The sequence below is a fragment of the Aulonocara stuartgranti genome (assembly GCF_965226115.1).
Source record: "Aulonocara stuartgranti genome assembly, chromosome: 19".
Lineage (NCBI taxonomy): Eukaryota > Metazoa > Chordata > Actinopteri > Cichliformes > Cichlidae > Aulonocara > Aulonocara stuartgranti.
In genome coordinates, this window is record NC_138955.1 from 18,425,611 (window position 1) to 18,446,041 (window position 20,431).

A 20,431-nucleotide genomic window follows, 5' to 3' on the forward strand; every position below is an offset into this window, starting at 1 on the left:
TTTTTTCCCGAGACATCAAATTTAATCTCACATCATCCAAAAGCTTTTTGCATATTTCAATGTGGGAGACAATAAAAAAAAACCCTCTTACGGTATCATAGCAGTGGAAAAGAAAATGCAGCAACCCACTTAAAAAGAACTTCAGTAACAGAAACATTTAGCAAAGGTGGAGTACATGGGCTATAAAGATTTGACACAAACTTTGTGCTTCTAAAGCACCACCACCTTTGAACTTTGAATTAGTTTTTGTAAAAAATGATTTCAGTGTAAAATAATCACAGATGCTGCACACTCACGGTTCTATCTGTTGTACTGTAAAGTTTCTACTCCTCACAGATTTGTAGTCTAACTCTGCTGCCCTGTTCATATACTGTAAACCTTCACCCAGTGGTTGCATATCATGATTTTTTTTTCATGCTGAAAAACTCTTTTGTTTATTTCTTCTTTGTTCTCATTCCTGCAGGTCATCTCCTCTGTCAGGTTAAGTGTACATTGCAATGTACATCCACTGCAATAAAAAATCATAGATTATTAATGTTTCATACCTTAAAATCTCGCGCATGCATGACATGATTCGTTAACTATTTTAAAATGAAGTGTAGTCACCTCTGTTTCCTGAAGAGTCATAGCCTTGCCATCAGACAACTGGTTGAAGATTTCTGTGGAGAAAGACATAAATCCTTATAGTTAAGAAAAAGTAGAAGTTTCACAACTTGTTCTGACTTCATCCTTTTGGTGTCCCGTCAGTGATGTAATGAGTATTTCTGAGTAATTTCTAATTGTAAAGAAAATAAAGAGAAAAGACAGATATTGCAGATATTCAAATCTAATTCAAGTTCCACAGTTGACAACTTTTAACCTTTGAAGAATATAAAATATGTCTACTGTAATTTTCTTCAGTTTTACTTACGATACATGCATTCAAAGCGGAGTACTAGACTGATGAAGCTCTCCAGAGTAATGTGCCCAGACGAGGTGCCGTAACGGAGAGCCATCAAATTCAGCATCTCATCGCTGATCTTCTTTCCTGACCAACATACAGTTCATAAGATGAAGTCAGTGGAGTGTGTATTAGGGCTGGTTGCTACCAGATACAAACAGACACGCTGCTAGACAGGTGGTTTGTGTAGAATATCAAAGCAAGTGCTAATACTTTACAAAAATACTATTTACATAACCTTCAGAACATATTAATACTGAATGTATGATTGCCATTACTGTCTTCATTGTAGAATTTAAGCTGGATCCTGATCTTTTCTCTGCTTTAATGCCTTACTTTGGTATTTTACTAACCTGAGGAATAATCATTTTGGCCACATAGAAGAAGCAGAGACATGTTGCAAATAAAAAACTTTAATATGACAATTTAATTCGTTGGTAACCAGTCATATAGCCCACTTATTTAGACTCTTTAAGCTTGGTTTTTGGTCTTTACCAGCTTCTGGGTGCCACATAGTGTGCGAGCCACCACTACAGAAAGTGACCAAAAATAAGCAGACAGCTAAACACTGAGCTAAAACCTGATACAGAGCTGCATGAAGGGAGAGATTTAAATAAATGATTGTTAGAGGGACCATTGTTTTCATGTTCATTTTGTTTTTCTAAAAATGTTAACTATACCATTGTTTTACATAGAAAATGTGAAAGACTCAATAATCACAGGATAGTTTTGTGTTCCAACAGTATCTTAAAATGGGTTTTAAAATTAAATGTCTACCTGAGGCTATCATAGCATTTCTCAGCTCGCTTAGTGACAGCGTCCCTGTTTTCGAAACATCACAGCGGGAGAAAATTTCCTGTGTGAAAAGCACATAATTAGCGATTATAATGTTAGAATATTTATAATAAGACGTTTGCATGGGTTAGAACCAGTGACCTTCTGCCCCTCAGCAGCACTGGGACATTTCCTGGTTTTAGTTTTTCCTTCCATGAGCAGTCAGCTTGACCACCAATAAAATAACGGAGAAACAGAACAGTGAGGGAGAGATTACAGACAAGCTTAAAAATGAAACAAATCCACTTCAGTTTGTGAAGTTTTGTTACTTTTGCTCGAAGACTGTATATAAAGTCTTGCTTGAAAATGTAAGATAATCTTTGTTTAATTATTTTTTATGTCACATTTTCACATTGTGTGTGTGTGTGTGTGTATGTGTGTGTGTGTGTGTGTGTAGGGCTGTATTTGATATTTGAAAATCAATGGTTGACATGTTAAAAGACTTCATAGATAATTGTGTAATAACTACACGTAAATGCATTAGAACATCCATCGTTATGGACTTAAAGTGATTTCTCTTTGTAGCATGATCAACTGTTGAATGAACTCTGACATTGAGACAATCCTAATATACACAATGGATTAGTCTACAAAAGGAGTAGTCTGGTGGTGTGGGTGAGATAAAGTCAACATCCTGATAATTGTGGCATCCTGAGTATTTTAAGGATCAAAAACAAGCCTCAGAATTCTTGTTGAAGTTTTTTAACGTGTGCTCCCACCTGATTTGGTTTTAAGGCGATATTTAGTTTCGCCAGTAGGTGGCAGTGGCGTCTCAGACAAATGAGAGACTGGCAAAATAATCCCTTACAAAAGTAACGCGGGCCAGTTATTGTAATGGAAGCTGTCAGTGACACAGAACTGCTGTTTTGCTGTGTTTCAGGTGAGAGCAGTATACGAGAACTCTATACATTTATGTAAAGTTGATAGTTATTTAAAGTAACACGTTTGGAGTGTAATTCTTGTTTATAAGGCGTTTGATGTGACCAAAGAAGAGAGTTGATTCACGTTATCCGTGGCTAACGCTAGTAACCTTTGTGCGCTAAGTCAGCGGTCCCCAACCTTTTTTGCACCACGGACCGGTTTATGCCCGGCAATATTTTCATGGACCGGCCTTTAAGGTGTCGCGGATAAATACAACAAAATAAAACTAGTACCGGTACCGAAAAAATTTTACCGAAAATTTTTTCATAACACACGTGAAAAGACCCAGGAAAACCGAGTAAACGATAAAAACGATAACAAAATAACGCTGAAAACCGATAAAAACCCTGAAAACTGAGTAAACGATAAAAACGATAACAAAATAACGCTGAAAACCGATAAAAACCCTGAAAACTATACATTTCACACCTGAGCCTCAACTCTCGCAGCCCGGTACCGGTCCGAGGCCCGGGGGTTGGGGACCGCTGCGCTAAGTGATGTTAGTCTCCTGTGTTAAACTGTTTAACCGTGTTGTTCCATCAGAAATATGATAGAAAACAATTAGCTGGTTTCAGTAAAAGTTATAAGAAATGTTTTGATAAACCAGCCAGTACATCTTATGCTGTGTATTGTTCACTGGTCTGTCATTTGCTCTGTTTACTAAGGGCTGATTACTAAAGGGCCATTACACATAATACCTTACAAAAGTAACGCAGGCCAGTTATTGTAATGGAAGCCGTCAGTAACACAGAGTTGCTGTTTTGCTGTGTTTCAGAGCAATAAACCTCAATGTGCAACTGGATGAACATTATTTCTTGTGTGCTACAGCCTTCCTGATGTCATCACCAAATCTGAAATCATATGTTTCCCAGGTCGCTCCCTTTGTTCAGTGAGTTCTTATATGCAAATGTGACAGTTTGTGTTCAAACTAAATCCTGCTTTCACCTCTGATTACCTGTCAGGTAACCCTGCCTTTGTGTTGTGATGACATCTTTGACATTTACTATGTTTATCTTACCTGGTATGTGACAGCCTTCTTCCACAGACGAACAAATTCCTCATCATTCAGCTTTCCAGTCACAGATGTCTTTTTAAGGTACCATTAAGATATCAGAACTGTGCATTTTTGCATTATTGAGTAAAAGGGCAGGCAGGTTTTGACTTGTACACTGTTAATATGTTTTATGTAAGTGCAGTTATTGTAAGGGTTTGCTCCAGTAAGCAGCTGAAATGAAGCCAATATAAATGCACCCAAGTCAATATGACACTCGAGGATACATCCATCAGAGCTACCATGCTGCGACAGGCATCGATTGTGAATCCTCCAGATTTCAAGTCTCCTAAAAAAGAAAAAAGTAAATCATACTAGGACACTCGGCACCATCTACATGGGATTATTATTTTAACTGTGTAGCCTTTCACTTTTACTGTGCAAACCTTTTAGTATTTTTCCATTTAGGAGCCTCTTGAGCTGCTCTGCATCCACTTCTTCATACTGGAAAGTAATCAAAGCTTAATGTGATGGTTGGGTTACTTTTAAGCGTTTCTTATTATCTAACTCATTAAAAAAAAAGCAAATAGACATGTGTCCCCCCCCAAAAAAAGGAACTATTGTTACAAGACACAATCCTTTACCTTGTCAGAATGCTGACGGAACAGTGTCCTTTTACGTTCGTCATCCTCACTCTTTCCCACTGGTGTGTTCTGCAAAAGAGCGGTGCTCTAAGCATGTTTTTATCTCTATATTAATGATTAGACTGTGTCATTCAATCAATGTTAACAAAAAAAAAAACAACAACCAAGGTTAAAAACTGACTGAGTATGGGGTCAGTATGGGGTCAGTTGTTCAGAATTAACTCTACCAAATACCAAGGGGTTATTTTCACTATTATTTGACAGTATATATTTCTACTGGATGATGTAACATGATCCATCTTATTCACCTCTTCCAATTCCATATATTCATGACCACTGGAGTTCTCACTGAGGACACAGGACAGATAAAAGGAATGAGTACAACTTTTTTTCACCAGCAAGTAAAAGTAGTGTGCAGGATTGTCATTCGGGAGATCACAGGAGCAACAACTTTGTGATAGACCCTGAGGACGATACAGCCATGTGATACCTGAGCACCACAGCACTACAGGTCCACACAGACTGACAGGTCAGTGTACCAATGACACACATTTATAGAATTCCCCATTCAAAATTCCTTCCCACTTGCCCAGCTTTGCACACCCACATAGTAAGAATGCAAACTTTTAACAAATAACAATTAATGATTTTAAATCTCGCAGCATGGTGGCACGGTGGTTAGCACTGTTGCCGCACAGCAAGAAGGTCCTGAGTTCAATTCCACCATCAGGCCGGGGGCTTTCTGTGTGGAGTTTATATGTTCTCCCCGTGTTTGCGTGGGTTCTCTCCGGGTACTCTGGCTTCCTCCCACCAAAGACATGCACTTATTGGGGATAGGTTAATTGATTAATCTAAATTGCCCATAGGTGTGAATGTGAGTGCGAATGGTTGTCTGTCCCTGTGTGTTAGCCCTGCGACAGACTGGCGACCTGTCCAGGGTGTACCCTGCCTCTCGCCCTATGACAGCTGGGATTGGCTCCAGCACCCCCCACGACCCTGAAAAGGATAAGTGGTAGCGAATGGATGGATTTTAAATCTTTCAAAACAGCTCCGCCATAAGAACTCCATCTATCAGACTTTGCACTCGTATAATCAGTGACAGCACTGCTCAAACTCAGTCTTTTGGTAAAATCCTTCTGCTCTTCTCTCTCCAAAATGCCACTTCTTTACTTGCTTGCTAAACATCTTTTATAGTGCCAATAATACTCTTTACGACACTTAGACGCATAGTTGATGTCAAAAGTTCCCCAGGCAATTCCACAGATGATTGAGAGCATCATCAAAACCTTCCAAAAAAGGCACCTGCTTAAATCAGTGCAGTATAAACATATAGTAGAACTTTTACAACTAGACACAGTCAAAACAGGTTGTATGATATGGATGGGCACCATTGCTTGTCATGTTGCCCGCGCCTCCTCTGCCCCACCCTTTCTGTCAAAAGTAATACCTTTGTTTGAGATTATGTTTATTTTTTAGCATTTACTACCCCAACTTTGAACATTACTTGTCACTACACTATTTTGCCAAAAGACTTGCTTGGAAAGAAAAGCTTCTGGACTTCTTTAAGTTTCCTTGAAGACGTTTCAACAGTCATCCAGCTTCTTTAGTTTCAGTTCACATCAGAGAACTGAAACTGAAGAAACATATATATACATTTAAATGTGTTAATAATGTGTGTTTAAACACTTTTCAGTATTTGCTCTAATTCATCCCAAAGGTGATCTGTCGGGACTCTGTGCAGGCCACTCAAGTTCTTCCACACCAAACTCACTCATCCACGTCTTTACGGACCTTGCTTTGTGCACTGGTATGCAGTTTTATTGGCACAGGAAGGGGTTATGTTCAAACTGGTCCCACAAAGTTGGAAGCATGTCACGATAATCCCGCAAGGAAATTTCACGACTCGACTTGTTGCACAGATGTCATCCTATCGCCATGCTGGAAGTCACTGAGCTCCTGGGAATGACCTATTCTTTCACAAATGTTTGTAGAAGGAGTCTGCATGCCTAAGTACTTGATTTTATAACCATGAAAATGATTGGAACACCTGGATTAAATTATTTGGACGGGTGAGTGAATACTTTTGCCAGTGTAGTGTATAAGATTGCAAGTATCTTACTGCACGTGGGTCTCTGCCTTGGACACGATGGTCAGGATGAAGGAGGCTGTCTCATTGGGACTGAAGGTGGATGGCACAATCACGTATTCACCAGGCTTCAGCATCATTAACTCCATCACCTCACGGGCATTTATGTAGGATTTAGTGTAGGCAACAAGTTTGCTCGCACTGAAGAAAGAGGCTGGGAATTTCCCGCTGTGTGCCATGTACTGTAATATCAGTTTTAAACAGATATTTAATCTCTTCCGCTCTGTCTCGGTCCTGTTATTTGAAAATTGTGAAATGAAATGTTTGCTGTGGGAAAATACTCACGTTTTCAGGCACCTTAGAGGAAATCACAGAAAAAAAAATTAGATCACGTGAATTATGTCTTTATAAAAGCTAAATGGAAACTAATGATTTAGGAATTGAAGGGTTTTTTGTAAATGAGGCACAAAACTCCCACTTTTCATTAGTTTACTACATGACTTCTACACATGCAGTGCAGAGTACACCAATCTAACCAGTGTGATGGAAACAATAAAGGCTAATCTTTACCTCAAATACAGAAAATCCAATGTAGAGGTTCTGGACCAGGCGTCTATTCCTTTTATCTGGCTTTTGCATGAGAGACACCAGCATGTTGACTTCACCCTGTTTCCCAGCACATTCACTGGATAATTCATCAATCTTGACCCGATACTGTGGATTTGTCCAGAAGCTCTCTGAAAAGCAAAGAAGGAAATCATTTTGGAGTTTTCCATTAATCTATTATTATTATTATTATTATTATTATTAAGTAAACCTTAACAAGCAGCTACAAGATGATAGACTGACTCCACAGAAATACGACACTTTCTCTTCACAGTTCCCAAATTATTGCAATTATATTTAATGGCTCAGTCACACTAGAGTAAAAATAGCACTTCCTTGGCCTTGGCACCTCCAAGGTCATTGGATAGGCCACATGATATGTTAGGAAGTACCCTGTCTCCAAAAAAAATTATCCTCTGACTACAATCACTGCCAGACTCCTGTGCTTATCTCTGGTTACCATTTGATCATATTTATATGTTTTATTGGTATTTTGAAGCATCAAAGTCACTTTGAAGATGATAACTGACTGCTGGTGGTCACAGACCTGTTCCCGTCTTCGAAGGAACCCTTTCAGAGTCAGTGAGATTGTATGGTCAGGATTTTGGTCACACTGTAGTCTACAAAGATTGATTATAGCGCAAAGGAAATAAATGATAGTTGCAATTAGTTTAGAATTGCTAAAAGGCATGTGGTGCTGTGCAAATGGATGTAGCAAAGAGATCATTTATTTCCATAACTAAGGCATTTAATGAGGCTTTAACTTATTAGAGCTTTTGAATATACCAGGGTTCTTCATGCAGCCTCCAGCAGTGGTTCCTGCAACCCATCGACCTTCATAAATGGAGGTTTTCCAGTGACAGGTAGAGTTTCCATCCAGGAAGTCAGGACACATGCAGCAGATGTCGAGCTCTGAATAGGTCTTACAGAAGTCTTTCAGACTCATCCTTGAAAACAGATATAAATTTAGGTAATAATGAGTTCTGGCAGTTTCGTGATAATGAACGATAACAAAAAATGAACAGAAATATAAAAAGCATGTATTCTGCAACAATTTGTTGATTTAATGGAATCTACACAAAAGCGTAGCAGCTTTTGTTTAGCAGCTTTCACTGGAAGTCAAATTCTAACTCTATAGACTCTTTTGCCCTCGAATAGCTATTCTATTATTTATATTATTCTATTATTCTATTATTCTATTAAACTATGTTCAAAGAAACTAACTATATAATCTAATTTAACTTTTAAGCATTTGAGCATAGAGATGTATAACACAAATACATTTGAGTACTTAGGGTTAGAAAGCATCTTTTTGTTCTTCTTTTGTTTAATTATGGTAAGAACTTATTATTGTGTAACTAATTACTGTGTTGCATTTGTCACATTTTGATTTTTCTTACCAAAACTCGCCGTCATCATAGACTGCTAGGCACATATCTCGATCTTGAGGACTCACAGTTTGCCACAGAGGTGACCTTTTTGGAAATTTTTCAGAGAAGGAAGAGGAGGCATATGAATACAATATTGTCATATTCTAAACTTTTCAAATTTAAGCTCATTCAAGCTACAACTACTCCTCTCTACTCATGTGGATGACGTGTGGGAAATTAGTGACCTTTGCAGTCAACAAAGAGTCTTTCAGAGCTGTCAGGAGACTTTTTCTTCTGCCTCGTGTGCAAGACAGACCTTGTTTCAATAGTTTCAAACAGAGCCATTAGAGAATGCCTCCAAACCACAAACCACACCTAAAATTATCAAGTATTTCAAAATAAGAAACTCTAGAATAAAACCTTCAAGTCCTGTCAAAACTTGCCATCTGTGGGGTTTTTTTCTTCACTTACATAAGAAGTTCATAATTAAGAGATTACGCTGATAAGAAACCAACACAAAAGCTTCTCATGGCTCTGATCCACATATCCTCAGCTATCCTCAGCCCTTCCTTGCATGCCTAAAAATGTATTTATAATAATGCATTTATATAGCGCTTTACAGGGCCCTCAAAGCGCTTTACAATTTCACTATTCATTCACTCACTGGTGGAGGCAAACTACAGTTGTAGCCACAGCTGCCCTGGGGCAGACTGACAGAAGCGAGGCTGCCATATCGCACCATCGGCCCCTCTGGCCATCACCAGTAGGTAGGTGAAGTGTCTTGCCCAAGGACACAATGACCGAGACTATCCGAGCCGGGGTTCGAACCGGCAGCCTTCCAGTTACAAGACGAACTGCCAACTCTTTGAGCCACGATCGCCCCTTAAGTTTATAACTGAGGAAATTACTAAAACAAAACACACAGGACTTCTTGATACTTCCCTGTGAGCATAATATATATATATATAATGCTATTCCACCACTGCTAAATTATCTCAGTATTTTTTCTCCTGAGGTACAAAACCAGAGAAATGGTGAGTGCAAGATGCTCTAACCGATCACTCCAGTCTCCATTCCACTCTCCGTGGCCCCAGGGATTCCACAAACGCACCAGGTTCACCATCTGCCCTCGGCTAATCATCTGCACACCAAAGGAAACCACATTTGTAGTTTCTTTAATAAAAAAAATACACTGCTTTACAGTAAATGCAAGCTCGGTACCTTTATTACCATAAAATGAATGAAATTAATTGTTTGCTGAGGTAAACATCATTAGAAACTTAAAAACGCAACTCTTGCTAATAGAACGTTAACAACCACTCTATTTTAGTTTGCTGCATGTTGTATTATCTTTTAAACAAATTCCAGACCTTACCTGTTTAACACCTGTGACAGCGTAAGCATGGCTTTGGACCAGCCCATTTGGTAGTACAATGTTTTCAGTTGTCTCCTACAAAGAATTAACACATGTAAACATTCCAAGTTCAGTTTAAATTAGCACAACTTAAGAAAAATATCATTTTGCTTTTGAGTCTTGCAGGTAATAAATAGTGAACACACAAGAACGAGCTGAGTTGGCTAATTGGCAAATTTTAAATGAAAACAAAATCATATTAGCAAACTTTGGCTTTTCAAAGTAGTAAAGAACCAGTATATTGTTGCTTATGTTAGCATTACTCGTGTGTCAGCAAATTAAATTTCATTTAATAATAATGGATTGGATTTATATAGCGCTTTTCAAGGCACCCAAAGCGCTTTACAATGCCACTATTCATTCACTCTCGCATTCACACACTGGTGGAGGCAAGCTACGGTTGTAGCTTGTTCAGACTGACAGAAGCAAGGCTGCCATATCGCGCCATCCCCCTCTGGCCAACACCAGTAGGCGGTAGGGTAAAAAGTGTCTTGCCCAAGGACACAACGACCAGGACAGAGAGCCCGGGGATCGAACCGGCAACCTTCCGGTTACAGATACGCTTCCCAACCCCCTGAGCCACGGTTGCCCCATGTATTTGCTCATACAGTAGGATATATCAACATTATTTGGAAAACAAACAGCTTCTTAAATTCTTGTGAAGGTTCAAATGGTGCAAGATTATCATACATCATATGAGACGTGCTTCTGCTGGATTAAGTGCTTTCACTCATCATGAGAGTAAACCATCTGGACAAGTATTTCAGAGTCTAATGTATCAGTAGCTCTCTCTGTCTGAAAAGACTTATCCGTGTAGTTACTGTTTGAGGGGCCAAACAAGATCCTGTGGAGCCACTTATGGGTCATTAATTAATTAAAATAAACTACATGATGAAAAAGGTGAAGATTCTTTCATACAAACAGAAATGCAACCCACAAAGTATTGGTACTGTTCTGCTGTAATTTAAGGTATTTAGAAAGATAATACATGCAAAACACTGATTATACTTTAATTTGAATTCTGATAAAAAATATCTCTAAAAACATGATCGTCAAAAACATTTACCAGTGTTTTCTTTTCACAACATACTATGGCTCTGAGAGTGGTTCACTCTTGCATTAACATGTACGGGATTTTCTTCATTCTATTAAACTGTACTGCTTTCTAGGTATTGCGCTTAACTTCAGGGAAACAGGGCGGTGCTGTTTACTTTAATGTGACAGGTAGATTTCCAGCCGCTGTGAATGGGGGAGTTATCAAACCACTTTCTCAAAATGGAACAATCCCAACACAGTGTTTTTATTTTTCTGCTGGGAGAAGATAACTCTGAGCTAAGAGCTATTATTCTGAAGGTTATTTTTTATCACCCGATCTTTCAGTAAGACAGACACCCCTGACTGTTTTCAAAACAAAGATTACAAGGCAGCATGTTGCTTTATGTGGTGTAAATCAATGCTTACACCCTGTGGTGTCCCACAACCCATCAGTGACTTGGATTGACCAGCTCGACACATCATTTCCCACAGGTCTGGAGGGGGCTTTGACAGATCAATATAAATGTGGACCCCACCAGTGAAGTCTACCAATGCCTCGGCAGGAGTTCCAGCATTCATATCTGTGTAGGAACCACACACCCTGAAAAAAAGTGGATATATTGTTATTTTTACTGACAAATAACTCCCACAAAGAGCACTGTAAACTGAGAAATAACACAGGGTTTTTACATACTTTGCATAGGCTTTTTCCAGCAAAGCTGGCCAAAATTCAGTTGGATCTCTGGAGTGGACAAAAATGAGTCTGCCATCAATTGTTGGTAGTTTGTCATCAATGATGACATCCACCCATTTTCCAAATCTCCAGAACTAAGCAGTTGAGAGAGAAGAGAAAGCGAAAAGGTTTTATGCATTGTTTAATGCAACCTGCTTTTAGATATTTATCTTTGGCAATGGCAGAATATCAAAACAAAAGACTCGTAATATTTCAAGTAATTCTTAAACAACTTTAAAATGTACAGACAACATTTTACCACTGACTTTTCAATGGTATGAATGATATTATGGTACTGTATATACCCTGAAGTGGAACAGTCCACAGTAATCCTCGTGAAAGTTTTGCTCAAGTGGAACAACTTGTCCAAGGATGTGATTCTGAAATGTCAGAGCTCCAATAGAGGCAATAAACCAGCAGTTTTCTGTAAAAATATGTAGTTGAGTTGTCAGAATGATTTACTGTGCAGATATCGCAGTAGTAATTGTGCTGATTATGGTTAGATTGACACAAAGAAGTGAAAGAATAAGTATACTTACTAACCCAACCTTGACCAAAGTCGAACCTGGACACCCCGTCAGCAACAAACGATGGATTTGGAACAATTTTCTGAAATAACAAAACAAACTCTTATCTTTATGGATTATTGTTATTGTTTCTTTATTATTATCATCATTATTATTATTGGGCTTACTGCAACAAAAGTTATAGAAGTTAAAGAAACATTAACAATCATTTGGCAAATTAACAGTTGGTGTTTCATACAGTTTTGTCTTTGTTTCCCTTGAAGAAATACTTCATGCAGCTAAAATGTGCATCCTCGTTTGTGGTTGGTAAAGCATTCAGGCACACCATGAAACAAAGGTTCCAATAACCCAACGTACAAATGAATTAGCAGATTTCTATGCTTCATGAAGAGCCTTAACTATCTAGATTTGTAGATTGTTAGAGCATCGGCGTGGTGGGGGTATGGCCTTCGGCTCCACTGCAGAGGAGCTGCAGAGCTGGACCGATTGGTGTGATCAGTTACACTGGCACTGCCCACCAAACCCAATGCCCCACCACTCCTCTGCAGCAGAGCCACAGACCACACCCTCTCCTCAAACAGCTTTCATGATTATATGTACTTGCATTTGGGGTTTTCAGCCAATGCAACACTCACCCCTGGTCTCAGCCACACCACTCGGTCAAGGTCAGAAGGCGTCAGTATCCCATTGCCGATTGAATTTCTGTCAGGGGGAAACATCTCATCGATGTACCTTAGATGTTGGATGAGACAGTACTGTTTCAGCTGGTGGAAGTCTTGGTTTAGGAACCTCTCGGGGTTGGTGACAGTCCCGTAGCCATTTTTCATGTGGCGTGCACTGATGATGTTCATGCACACACCTGGAGGAGGCATAGCTGCAGGGTTTGAAAGCTGTTGAAAACAAACATTAAGAAGTGTAAAGATTAGCTTTAATTCTCATTACACAAACTCGTTTTTCTTCTTCGACGTGCCCAAAGGACATCACTAAGTAGGTGTACTCCTTTACACAAGAGTCTTTTACATAAGACTGTAAAGTATTTTTCAGCGTTAATAATGTAACAATACCAACACCACATAACTGTTACAAAAAGAGGTAAAAAAAAAAGTGTAAACCAAGCTGCTTAAGAATGTTTACAGTACGAGTACAGTACCTTGCCTTACCTCAAAAAGCTAGACAGCAGTGACTGTGGGTGGAGAGAAACTCTGCTGTTTTTATCATACCTGTAAATGCCCGAGGCTGCTTCTGTCAGCACGTGATAAGCCCTCCCTGATCTGTTTTTTTTACTGGTACAGCTGTCTGTTGTTCACGAACGGAGAGAAGAATAGAAGAAATGCAGACATTTACATGATTAAAAGCTTCCAAGTCAGTCAACTCTGCAAATATGCAAGTATCAAGTCACAAAGCATGAATATTGTAATTCACTTTATTTTGGTCTCCACTCTACCCTTCTACATAGATTACAGACAGTCCAGAATGCCGCTGCACGCATTCTAACTAAAACTAAGAAGTTTGCTCACATCACTCCCGTCCTTGCTGATCTGCACTGGTTGCCTGTGAAATTTCGTATTCAATTTAAAATTCTGTTGCTTACTTTTAAAATTACTAATAACACAGGACCAAGCTATCTTAAGGAACTCTTAAACTCATATGCTCCTGCGAGGGCTTTAAAATCATCCTCACAGTTATTGTTGGTTCAGCCCAGATCTCGTTTGAAGTCTAGAGGTGATCGAGCGTTTGCTCTAGCTGCACCTGAGCTGTGGAACAATCACCCGATTGGCATCCGGGCGTCTGATTCTATTCAATCTTTTAAATCACGGCTTAAAACATATCTGTTTGAACTTGCTTTTTCTACCAGTTAAATCCTGGCCTTGTTTGCAGTGAGTTATTCTATTAATTTTTCTGTTTGTCTTGCGTTGTCTATGTTCTCTATCACTGTGTTTGATGGTACAGCTTTACTTTGCTATAGCTATGTGCTATAGTTTACTCTTATTAGTGGTTTTTACCTGTGAACATAATTCCACACTTATATGACTCTGATGTTATAGTGTTAATTGTTTTATTGTTTTATTCTTTTATGTAAAGCACTTTGGCATGCCCTTGGCTTTTAAATGTGCTCTATAAATAAAGATTGTTGTTGTTGTTGTTGTTGTCCAAGAATGATTAATGATAAATGCAAAACCTAATACGGCAAAGATGGGAAAATAGCTCGGTTTTGAATCCAGGGTTTGAGTTTTTGTGAGTTCATGGTTGCTTTTGTTTTGAATGATTCAAATATAAATCCACTTTTCACATAGTCTTTATGAAAAAAGATGACTAGCACATTCAAATCACCTTAAAACGTTGTCTAAACAAAGTAATTTGACTGTTTTTTTGAGAGTCAAAATGTAGAAAGCAGATGTCGTCTGTTGTGCATCTGCCTTTGTGTTTTTAAGGTGTAGTTTCAGGGTGGAGCTCTCATGACAGACAGGTAACAGATTCCCTGTATTAAAGTCCAAAGATGACATTTTTAAACATGTTTTAAAATATGGGAGATTATAGTTGTTCTTTGCATGCTACCGTGCAGATGGTAGCACGCAAATGTACCCATCTCACATTAAAATAAATTATAACACATAATTAACATAATTAACATTAACGGGTGATAATATTCAATATGAGTTAGTAAATACTTCTTATTCTATACCACAAACATTCAGTTATGACTTGAATTAAATTGTGAATGGATTGACAGATAATACACAGACCAATAGTAGCTGTATCTCAGCCTATATAATATTTTATTCCTTTCATTACCCTTTGAATCAACTTTGCTCATTAAAGTAGGCTGACGCTGCCCTTCTGGACTCAAGAAACTATTTTTAACCATATTTTTTCACTTTCTTTTTGAAAAAAGGTTAACTATAAATACAATATTGGTTCCTTTAGTATCTTCAGTCACAGAGAGTTCAGCTTGACTTGCCAGTGTAATGTCAGTTCAGTTGTTAAATTTGACCTATTAACTAAACAAGGCTTAGCAGCACCAGAAAGCAACTGTGTGCCTGCTATTGTTTACACAGTGAATAATCATTAAGTCTAACGCTAATGGTGGCAGGTGTGTCATGGTAGTTGGCACACACCTTACATTAGCCTGGGATACGTCCAAGCCATGTGCTCAATTTATAAATTTCATGCTGCTGTTTAGGGCAGGACACTTTGCTTCAAACGTCTATATTTCATAGGATGTTTGTTCTAAAGCGACACATACGCTGACAGTTTACTGACCATGTGACTCCCAGTAACAGGTCTTATTAGGGGTTTTCTTTGTATGTTTGCTTAAAGGTAATTAACTAAGTAAATTGGGTCAGACGGGGTAAAGTGGCTCTTTGTCTGACAGGTGTGTGGGCACAAATTTGGTTTAGGATGGCTGTCACACAAATATAATATATGGGCTTTGTTTTAAGAAACAAAGAATGATTTCTTAAATGTGTTCAGCACGTCACTGAGTCTGCTGAGATCATCTCAAAATGGTGACTAATGTTGATTTTTTTTTTATGGCAACAGTTATTTATCAACTATAGAACTTTTGAGGTTCACACAAAGATATAAAAAAAAAAAACAGATTTCAGTCATACTGTGAGGACTGCAAATACTGGAAGCCAACAAGAAGCACAGCCATAGTGAGCAGGAGATGCTCTGTATCTCATTGTACATCTGTCTAGTGACAATAAAGGCACTCTATTCTATTCTACTCTACTGCAAGCAGTGAGTACTTTCAATTTTACTGCTGACAGGCTAACCATTAACAGCAACTGCTGTTCTCTAAACATGAAAGTGGATACCATAAACACATAAACGTATAAGACTGTGATACACATAAATATGGGCTAGTGGAGGGTCACTTGAATGAAGTGAAACTCTCTCTAGGCCCTCTCTCTGTTGGTCATACAGTAGCTTGCAGGAAGTAGATTATTATGAGCTACAGGTCAGCACAGGCGTGGTTTGTTCAAAGGTGATTTTCATATCTGTGTTAGAAACATAAGGACGGCGTGCACAGCCTCAGGTGCTTAAATGCAGAGTCGAAGCTACTTGGTTCTCACCCACCGGTTCACCGCGACGCAACTACACCTTTTTCTGCACAGCTTTTCACTTTTGAGTAAGTGAGGTAAGACCTGCTTTTAAAACTTTAAACCAGATGATCCTTAATTTGCATTTGTATCAGTGTGGTCCTTCCTGCTGCTGTGAATGCAAACTATGGGCTTTGTAAGTTCAAATGTTATTACTGGTGCAGTTTGTTAGGTGGCAGCTGTGTGCGGACAGGGATAGGACCCAAGGTGCAGACTCTGGAGACAGTCGTGAACTCAAAATGGCTTTAATGTGATACTCAAAATATAACATAACTGGAAAAACTCAAAATAAACTTAAACTGGAGGAATGACAGAACACACAGCAAGGTAAACGGTAGATTGCGACACGGACACAGAGAAACACAGGGCTTAAATACACAGAAGGAGCAATCAGGGAATGAACACACTGAGATAAGACAGAGACCTTCAAAGTAAAACAGGAAACACATAACACAGACTCACATGCAGGCACTACAGAGGGAACAGAGATGTGGGACCAGGGCAGACACAAACACTGACTGAACACGGGGATATAGGAACTAAGGATACACAGAGACGCGAACTAGACAAGGGGATACAGGTGATAGAAAGACAGAGCAACTAAAGAAGACAGAGACATAAACCATAAGACAGAACTCAAAGAAACCATAGACTAGAAAGTATAAATAATATAATAAACTCAAAAACCCTGGGTCAACGACCCAGGCATCCTAACACAGTTGACCTTACAAGGTATTGTTTATGCATGAAGATATTATATTTTTAAGACTATCATAAAAAAAGTGTTTATAGAAGAAGAAAGTGTACTTTATTGGTCCCCGTGGGGAAAATCGCTCTCTGCATTTAACCCATTCACTCAGTGAAGCAGTGGGCAGCCATTGGGCGCCCGGGGAGCAGTGTGTAGGGACGGTACCTTGCTCAGGGGTACCTCAGGGTAGCTGTTCAGGGGAATCGAACCCCCGACCTTGCGATCATGGGGCCACCACTCTACCTACTGAGCTATCCCTCCCCATAGCAGAATTTGTTTACATTTTTAGACACTAACAAAAGAGAAGCCCCTGAAAAAGAATGAATGTTAAAGGTATACTTTTACATTTTTCCATTCAGGGTGCAAATAAGGTCCAACATAATGAAAACCTTTACATTTTACATATATTTTTAATGTTTGGAACAATATAACATAATAATTAATATAAAAGCCTTTAACCTTGTTTTCCTGACAAAAAAGTTCTCAAAAATGCCTAATTATTATTAGTATTATAATGTTAATAATAATCTTGTTGTAAACTATGTTTCATAATAGTTGGGCGAACCGCAATTTGCAATAATTTCACATGAACTATCTAAAGTTTGAACTCATTTTTGCTCTTTTTCAGCGAGCTGCAAATATGATTTTATGCACCATAATGGAATTATCTTTTTCCATCATACTGTAGCTCATTATATTTATTTAAAATATGTATCATTTGTGTCATGACTTCCCATTTTGAAATGCCATTCCCACACCCTTGATCTATACCCAACCTAAATAGGTAGTGCTGCGTTCTTTAATCTCTTATATTTTCTGGATTTTTAATGCAAAATTCTTGTAAACAGTTCAAAAACTGCAGTGATGCCTCCTCCCGGTGTATGCTTGAACATCATAGAGGCCCGCTACAAGAAGGACGGTTTCGGAAAATTCACCAAGCCCCAGAAGTTCTTGGGCCAAGACTACGAGCAGTTGAAACAGTACTGCCTCACAAGAGGAGTAAGCTTCATTGATGAGACATTTCTACCTGACAGAAGGTCCATTGGTCAAGAGATACTACGCCATGGCATACTGAGCCCTTCTGAACTGGCCTGTGTGGAGTGGCGGCGACCAGCAGTGAGTGTAATTTTGTAAAGCTAAACTGCTCAGCTGATTATAAAAAGAGCAATTCAGTTTTAGTACTTTCACTGCATTTAGATTGAGTCTCACTACACGAAGAATTTCTTATTCTACGGTTCAAAAACAGCACAGTCAGGTTTCTGGTTTAGTTTGTCAGAGCTCGACACAGATATTTGATACACTGCAGCTTTAAGTACAAGTAATACCTTCTCTTATACTTTCCAAAAACAGATTTCAGGTATGCTTTTTTGTTTGGTTCAACGAAACAACAGTCTTCAACATGCTATTGTGACTCTTAAGATAATTGAAAGATTATTTCAGTGTGGATGAATAAATGCACATTTTTGTGAAGGATACACTAAAAGAAATGTGCATCCTTTCCTTTAACACTTCCAGAACTTTACTTCCTGATCAGCACTCTCCCTTTTTCAGGAAATTGTTCGTTTTCCAGTCTTAGTACTTGACGGAGTCTCCAGGTTTGATTTTGGTCAAGGGAAACTAGGTAGGGAAATGTCTTCATGAATATATTTATTGTTCTCCTCACCTGATTTCCTGTGGTAACCCTGAGAATATTTTTGAACAGGAAACTGCTGGTTTCTTGCGTCAATCGGAGCGCTGACGTTCCAGAAATCCATTTTCGCAGAAGTTGTCCCGCTTGAACAACGATTTGATGAGAACTACTGTGGGATTTTTCACTTCAGGGTAAACACCAACATGTAACAACACAAAATATTTTTATTGATCACTACTTGTGTTCAATAAAAACACACCTGTCAAAAATACTTAGTGATTTATTTATTTATTTTTGAGATGTTCCTTTTTGTTTGTATTTTAACCACAGCAGAATAAACTAGCTAAAAAGCATGTGCTATGGGTTTAAATTTTTTTTTACTGCTTATATTTTATTTTAACACATTTTCATGTTGAAACTAAACTGTGTGTAACGTAAATGCAGAATCCTGCAACTTTTAGGGTCACAGGAGAGGAAATAAATTGCTGGATATGCATTTTCCTAAATATCAGATTGGCCTGAAAGGGAACAAAATTCCTGGCCCGAATCATCTTTTCATCTATCATCACTTTTACAGACCGAGGTCGAGCGCCAACACGCTACAAGACTTTTTTTTTTTTTTTAAATAATAAATCAAGAGTGACATGCTAGATTCTTTTTTCCCCCCAGTTCTGGAGATTTGGGCAGTGGGAGGATGTGGTCATTGATGACAAACTACCAACAATCAATGGCAGACTAATCTTTGTTCATTCCAAAAACCAAAATGAATTCTGGCCTGCTCTCCTGGAGAAAGCCTATGCTAAGTATGCAATCTTAATCTTAGACATAATGAGAGTTGAAGGTGTGATTTCTCTAAATATTAAAAAACTGTATTATCCTGTCAGGGTTTGTGGTTCCTACTCCGACATGATTGCTGGAACTCCTTCAGAGGCTATGATGGACTTCACCGGTGGCGTTCACATTAACATCGAGCTGTCACAACCGAGTCCAAGCCTGTGGGGGCTGATCTGCAGAGCTGGCAAATCAAACACACTGATGGGCTGTGGTACACCTCCCAGGGTAAGTAGAACTACACCACACAGAAGCACCAGCATTGGCTTAATGTCCCTGATACTTCTGCTGCCCTATACTCACTCATACAGGACTTGTTTTTATACTTTCATTTTGATCTCACTAAACACCTATAAAGTTTTATAACTGTATCCGGCGCAGTTTTGGTATCATTTTGTCAGAATCTACCTAGAGACAGAGGTTTAAACATCTGCCAAAGCAGCTAAAAAGACCTTAGTCATGGTTATAAGCTTTTATTACAGTCACTTTATAAATGCCACTATAAAACGACTGTTTGTAACACTTATAACATGGTCTTGACATTACCCAAGGATAAAGTTCATTGGCAAGGCAGGGATGGCTCTGTGTGTGCTATAGACAGAGAATCAAGACTCAAATGCTGGAAAACCTTTGCTTACATGAGCCAGTTTGATATAAATGAATGGGTCCTGTTTTAAGACACCAAAGCTGCTTTTGTTCAGTTATTGTGCGTACTCATGCCAGTCTGACATTTAGTATATATTTAACTCTGCAAGGAAATAACATTTTGAAAAACATCTGAGCAAAGTAGTGTCGAATTTAGCCACAAGCAAACAATTTCACAGTCACTTGCACACGTAAAATGATTTATTGGCTTCATCATCATCAATAGAAGTTGATGTTCTTAATGTATAATATTCTACTTTACTAGTGGCAAATGCTTTTGTCTTGTAGGAGACATCTGGTAACGAAATATTACCAAATGGACTGGTTGCAGGCCATGCATACACTGTGACAGGTATCAAAGAGGTAAAGATTT

At 38.7% G+C, this 20,431-nt stretch overlaps 2 protein-coding genes across 4 annotated transcripts in view; one reads left to right on the top strand and one right to left on the bottom strand.

The window, feature by feature from the left end:
* Positions 1 to 13,342, bottom strand: LOC309695470 (calpain-1 catalytic subunit-like). 3 transcript variants are annotated; one of them, XM_082516156.1, is made up of 22 exons: positions 13,322 to 13,342; positions 12,737 to 12,991; positions 12,114 to 12,183; positions 11,880 to 11,998; positions 11,536 to 11,669; positions 11,268 to 11,442; positions 9,768 to 9,842; positions 9,448 to 9,533; positions 8,423 to 8,497; positions 7,809 to 7,969; positions 6,987 to 7,153; positions 6,762 to 6,773; positions 6,450 to 6,658; positions 4,639 to 4,678; positions 4,331 to 4,399; positions 4,133 to 4,190; positions 3,974 to 4,035; positions 3,714 to 3,782; positions 1,718 to 1,796; positions 911 to 1,027; positions 607 to 659; positions 1 to 508 (listed from the first exon to the last, which is right to left on the bottom strand). In XM_082516156.1, the coding sequence occupies exons 2-22, from the start codon at positions 12,971 to 12,973 to the stop codon at positions 482 to 484; spliced, it is 2,094 nt and encodes a 697-aa protein (XP_082372282.1). In that variant the 5' UTR covers positions 12,974 to 12,991; positions 13,322 to 13,342; the 3' UTR covers positions 1 to 481. The 3 variants fall into 3 exon arrangements, with proteins under 3 accessions (XP_082372282.1, XP_082372280.1, XP_082372281.1); XM_082516154.1 differs by having other exon boundaries at positions 13,262 to 13,336; XM_082516155.1 differs by lacking the exon at positions 13,322 to 13,342 and adding an exon at positions 13,252 to 13,276.
* The window catches only part of LOC309695478 (calpain-9-like), a 21,158-nt gene continuing 13,781 nt past the window's right edge, over positions 13,055 to 20,431 (top strand). Inside the window, exons 1-8 of the mRNA XM_082516168.1 lie at positions 13,055 to 13,088; positions 16,112 to 16,242; positions 17,801 to 18,068; positions 18,504 to 18,573; positions 18,655 to 18,773; positions 19,252 to 19,385; positions 19,467 to 19,641; positions 20,347 to 20,421. Coding sequence (XP_082372294.1) covers positions 17,817 to 18,068; positions 18,504 to 18,573; positions 18,655 to 18,773; positions 19,252 to 19,385; positions 19,467 to 19,641; positions 20,347 to 20,421 — 825 coding nt within the window. The 5' untranslated portion in view covers positions 13,055 to 13,088; positions 16,112 to 16,242; positions 17,801 to 17,816. The remainder of the gene's footprint in view (positions 13,089 to 16,111; positions 16,243 to 17,800; positions 18,069 to 18,503; positions 18,574 to 18,654; positions 18,774 to 19,251; positions 19,386 to 19,466; positions 19,642 to 20,346; positions 20,422 to 20,431) is intronic.